Source organism: Symphodus melops, assembly GCF_947650265.1.
Source record: "Symphodus melops genome assembly, chromosome: 12".
In the NCBI taxonomy this organism is placed as follows: domain Eukaryota; kingdom Metazoa; phylum Chordata; class Actinopteri; order Labriformes; family Labridae; genus Symphodus; species Symphodus melops.
Window position 1 is genome coordinate 20,215,343 of NC_136702.1, and position 6,000 is coordinate 20,221,342.

Below are 6,000 nucleotides of genomic sequence, written 5' to 3' on the forward strand. Positions count from 1 at the left end.
GAGACTCGCATGTTGAACCCAGTATCGTGAGTCGGATCGTGAGTTGAGTGAATTGTTACACCTGACATTTCCAAGAGATCGCACAAAGCAGCAACTCCCGCTGCTGAAAAAAGGTAATGGGGAAGTACAAAATCCCACATGTGGTGTGGCCACTTGAGGCTGGAAGTCAAATACACATTGTATGATCACTCACTCGTTTGGATTTTCTGGTCAGCTGCAGCTCTATGCTTGTTAGTAGTATGTTAGAAAGTTCGATTAACACCACATTTTCATTGGGGAGACCGCAGCCAATGGGACTCCAAAGCTCACTGCAGTAATCCATGAATATTTACAGTCAAACCAGACGTAGCTGTGAAACGGTGTTAAAACAGGAGGAGGACTCTTTTTTTTTTTTCTACAGAAATAAAATGTGCGCTAAGGGTTATTATGAATAGATCAAATGCATCTTGTTCTACAATCAGTCAGGCTAAAATATGTTAACTGTGACAAAAAGACGATCAGGATCAAGTGGAATCCGGTTAGTCAGACTGTAAATCTGAATGTAACATGGCATCAGAACAAAAAGTTGGAGTTTGAAAGTGACGGATAAATGTCTGAAAACTAGATCAGTATGTTCCGTCTTGTTCTAAATAAAATCAAACATATGAATAATTTAATTTGGTCCCAGCTGCATGAAAGCTGTTGGCTGTAAAGACACAGTGAGAAGCAACACATTAACTGGCTTCTTGTCAGCAAGTCTTCACCAAGGAATTGAGTGATAAATGTAAGTTAACCTGGAATATCCGAGGCTGAAACTGAGCTCCACTGTATTCTACTATTAACTGATAAAACTAAGGTCGATTTTAACGTTTAAGAGGCACTTTAATAACTTTTGCTTCCATCTGAAAAGTTTATCTAGGGCACTGGTGATGCATTTTATTCTCTCTCTCTCTCTCTCTCTCTCTCTCTCTAATATAAGATACAGTAGTGTTAGCTTACAGCATTTGAAACTCCACATGGTAAAAAAACTGCGTCTTATATTTGGAAGTAACTTATTCTGTATTTTGCTATGTTGTTATTTGCATGATAGACCATCATGCTTAACTACACAGATGAACATCTCAAGGCTCCTCTGTCCTCTCTCTCTTGTTTCCCGTCCATGAAAGTCCAATGAGACATGTCTCATTGTTGTCTAGTTACACTGCAGTTCTGTTTTCCCAGACTGTGAAACAAAAGGACACTTCTGCTGGACTTCTTATATAAGAATATGAAAAACAACGTTTAAATAAAATCGTGATAATGCGTCTCACAAATGACACAAAGAATCATTCTACGAGTCCCTTCTAAATATTTCTATCAACTGTAAACGTTTGTATTTGCGATGCTCAACTACTGCCAGAGTTCACACACAAAACGAAGCTGGCAACACTTCAAGGAAACCAGCTCAGTGAACACTACATCCTTTTTTTTCCTGCTCCAAAAACAAGGTTGTTGTTCTGCGTTTGTTGCTTTCCGGCTCTTGCCTGCATCGTCCCATAAAGTAATTAACAGCAACGGCAGGTACAAAAAGCAGAGGTATAAATAGTACTGTTGCCTCGAACCCCTGCTGTCCCTTCCATCTACGTTCTTAATTAGCTTTGAAGTTCCATTAATTAGCCACATCCCATTCCTGCATATATTTTCTATAGCAGCTTGAAGGTATGGCCCTGATGATTGTTATAAATTAGATGGGTTTTTTTTTTTTTTTTTTTTACTTTTTGGCTCATTCTGAAGGAACACAAAGTTTAAACAGCATAAATGTATCCTAACACCTTCAAGAGGACCAGCAAGACTGAGTCAGCAGCCTGTTGAGCTTATGGCTGTGCTTCCTGCCAAATGAATACATAAACACATGACTATCAGAGAGAAGCAGAGTGTTCTTTATTAGTGCTGCATTAACACCAAAATTATCTTCAAAACCCTTCAAGGTAGCGGCCAACAAAAAGTAGTTCCTACACTCGAGAATTTAGCCGATATACGTAGATACAAAGAAAATCCTTTGTGAACTCTTTAAGGGCACACTCGCACTAAACACAGTTATCCTGTTTAGTGCTAAAACTAGATTCTTTGCCCAAGTAGAAACACAGATCCTTAAGGTAAGAAAAAACTGAGTGATCCTGCTGATTTTAATGGAAGTAAAGATCAAGTCTGAGATGCATTCACGAGACAAAAGCAACAAAGCCGCCTCTGAAGGACATCGGTACAACTGTTTCTGCGTAACGCTAACAGAAACTCTCACATGGAAGAGACTGAAGAACTCCAGTTATTCGAAGAAATACTCTGAATAGATTAATATCTGTTCTCTAGCGTAAACAAAGGAAAGAGTCTGGAAGGTGGTGAATGTCTTGCTGCTTTTTAACCCCGTCAGTCGTGGACATCTTTATCACTATGCCTGGGTTCCGGGGTCTAATCCTGCCTGTTGTCTGTTCTGTCTTCATGCACGTGTTTCACTTTGTAAATGTGTACTGGAATTTCCCTCGTGATCAGTAAAGTATCTATCCATCTATCTATCTAGTTTGAACATTATCCAATGGCAGATAATAATCACGTGTTGTCTGAGCAATTTATGATGTAATGGGTTTAGATGAAAATAACAATAAATGGAATATATTTCAAAGCACTTTTCTAGTTTTCTGAAAACTCAACATTTTCAAACAAGTTGTTTTCTTCTTAGGGTAAGACCTGACATTGACTTTACTTCTTATAAATCTGTCCATGACATTACACCTGACCTTGGAGCAGAGTTTAAAAATCAACAGAAAAGCTTCTGAAATGGGGACTGCTCAGAGGAAGAGCCAGAGATTATATTGTTGTAGATGCTACAGGATAGTTCTTTGTGAGTGTTGGTACGTTCACAGAGACAATTTATGACCCAGGACGTGCTGGAGAGACTATGTCTCTCGGCTGGCTTGGGAACGCCTCGGGGTCCCACCGGAAGAGCTGGAGGAGGTGTCTGGGGTGAGGGAAGTCTGGGGTTCTCTGCTTCGACTGCTGCCCCCGTGACCCGGCCCCGGATAAGCGGCAGAAAATGGATGGATGGATGGATGGATGACGCGCAAATGCACTGTATGAGCACGGACGCACACTCACACAGAGCGTGCACAAACACCTGTCTCGAGACATTTGACAGGTCTTTCAATGATATACAACAGGTGGAATAGTCTGCTGTAGACAAATGAACAAACATGCTCATGTTTAAACATCTAAATTCAGAATGAAGCGCAACTGAGCCAGCGACAGGGCCTGCACACGGGTGCGCAGAAATAATTACTTCTCACTTCATCCATAGATCAGACAAACTCAGCTGGCATTGAACAACATTTCAGCCAATACAGTCACATCACTCCAGTCAAAATTGACTGTATAAAATGAGCAACGCACAAAATGAAGCAGCGCACAATAATTTAGGAAGTGTGCCCCACACACCAAATGTGTTCAATGAAAACACAGCTGCTGGTAAAAACGCACACATACCCTTAGAAGTCTTCACTATGAAGCTGTCCGTATGCTGTTGTGGGTGAAGGTATTCTTGTTCTTGCTGTCCCAGGACCATTGTCGTTTTGGTGTTGATCCCCAACAGTGCCAGGTTATCGCAAGAATCCTCAACCGAAGACGTCTCCTTCCTCGTCCCCGTCCTTCCGCTTTTCTTTTAGAGACTCATGACGTTTATCAGGCCAACAATTGCAAAGTTCACCATCCCCCTGTTTACACTGTGTGATTGAGTCTCTGCACGTGGAGGTTCAAGGAAAACGGCGAAAACGAAAAACGACGTGTGACAGTGATGCTAAATTAACGAAAACTTCAGAAAGTCTGGCTGAAGGGAAGTTAAGGTCACAGTTCAATGTGTGCTGCGCCATTGGCTGAAATTAATCACCTGATACGACCTATTTTCTTATTCTATTAAATATAATAACACTTGGTTTGGTTTGTTTCTTAATTCAAATTGTACTGTGCAGGACTCACATGTAAATAAATTAGATAACATAAAATACACAGACGTTAATTGGGGGTGCATTGGCTATCAAAGGGGAATCTTCAGCACCCCCAAGCTCTTCCCTGGTACCACCTTCTTGCCCACAGGGATGATATGTGTTTTTTGTTAATTTGTCATTTTGATAGGACAGTAGTTAGAGTAAGAAAACCAGAGAGAGAGATAGTAGGGAATGACATGCAGGAAAGGAGCCACAGGTCTGACTTGAACCTGGGCCGCGCTTTGAGGACAATAGCCTCTGGACATGGGGTGCAATCTAACTCCTCGGGCCATCTGCTCTCCAGATTTAAGTCTATGTGAAAGTGTTTCATGTAATGCTGTCGGGTTAAGTTGTAGGTTGTTGTTTGCCCCACAGAGCTGCTGTGAGGCAAACAAAGAAAAGACATTAGAAGTTGGATGTGAAAAAAAATACTTAAATTAATCCATGAAAACTTTGATTAAGTGTGCAAACATCTTTATCATTAATTCATATAAATGATTTTGTATTTTTAGCAGTCTGTAGCAGTGCATAATTAATTCAACGGTGTTAGTTATTCAAGTACTTTGATTTATTCTGTTTATATCTATTATTTCAGCTGGGATTTTAAGGTTGTTCTGTGTTAGTGTCTGACATTATGACACCACATGTCTTTTTTCACATTTAACACCTATGTTCACAATCAGATTGTTTTAAAGAGCGGCAATGGTCATAAGAGATAATGTCCACAGGAGATTTTCTAATTGAACATAGAAAAAGTAAATTGTGCAGCTTCCAGGAAGAAACTGATGGAAAGCTTGAAAGATGTCGGAGGAGAAAAACCAAATAAGCAAAGAAGAGTGAGAGGTCAGCGTGAAGGAAAGGAAAAAAGTGTCTCCTATCGGGCAAAGCAGAATAAAGAAAGCACAGAGGATGATGACGACGGTCAAAGACAAGGAGAGAATGATGGATTGGAGCTGTGGCAGGCCTCCGCCGTGCGAGCCGCACTCTCCAATAGAGCAGAGAAACAGCAAAGGCAGAAAATAGGAAAAAGTACGCTTGTCTTGTCTCTTTTGACCCTGCGGTGTTTGCTCTAACATTGGCCCGTCTCCTTGTGGACGCCGGAAGGACAAAAGCAGTTTGAGGTTATCTCTAGCCTGTGGACAGAGAGTAATGATGTGTTAATTTTGAAAGGTGAACCAACACGACAGACTGTCCTCTAGTTTGATATTTTATTTTAACTACCACAGAAATATATTTTAAGAACAGGAACGATTCATTAGCTGGCTGTGCTTAAGAAATTGAGTAACTGCACAGAATAGAGGCATGTCACACTGAACCACAGCTGTGACAGCTGCAGGGCCATGGTTTCCAAATAAACACCTCAACTTAGCAGACTGGGAACAATCGTGAGTGAAGCATGAGGGTATATCTTTTGAAGAATTATGTCAAAAAAAAAAAAAAGCTGAAATGGGATTTAAAGATTCAGATCACACTTCTCCTCCTTTTCCTTCTCCTTTTTATATCTTCTATCCCCTCCCCCAGCCCTATAAAAAAGGCACCATCCAGATTGTGAGAAAACATTAAAGATCCAGCCCCTAGGACAAACTCCTGCTGGGCTCACCTGTCAATCAAAAGCTCTCCCAGCGCCACTCGCAGAAGGATGATTTTCTGTTTGCAGATGACATCAGCGATAGAAGAATCACCCATTTATCTCCAGGCTGTGCTAAAAATTACCAACAAGGCATTTGTCAGTGGATTGGTATCTGGTTTCATTGATCCTTGTCAAGATGAGACGCAGTGAGAAAGGCAAGGACAAAGCAATGAGAGGAAAAGGAAACTTCATTTCTTCTCCCCCAATTTGATTTCAGAGACTTTTCTTTAACTAGAAAAGTGAGTGTTGTGACTGCCGCTGCGGATTTCTTTGTGTTATTAAGTGTCCTCAATGAGACTGTCACCAGAAGAATCATCAGTATGAAGCTGCCTACTTAGTGTCCATCATTCGCAGCATTATTATTGCATTTGAATGTATTAT

The 6,000-nt window shown here is 40.8% G+C and overlaps 1 protein-coding gene across 1 annotated transcript in view; it reads right to left on the reverse strand.

Moving 5' to 3' along the window:
* Positions 1-3,747, reverse strand: part of tmeff2a (transmembrane protein with EGF-like and two follistatin-like domains 2a) — a 167,958-nt gene extending 164,211 nt beyond the window's left edge. The window contains exon 1 of the mRNA XM_079358201.1: positions 3,493-3,747. Within this exon, the coding sequence (XP_079214327.1) occupies positions 3,493-3,571 (79 nt within the window). The 5' untranslated portion in view covers positions 3,572-3,747. The remainder of the gene's footprint in view (positions 1-3,492) is intronic.
* Between the last annotated feature and the right edge of the window lie 2,253 nt (positions 3,748-6,000).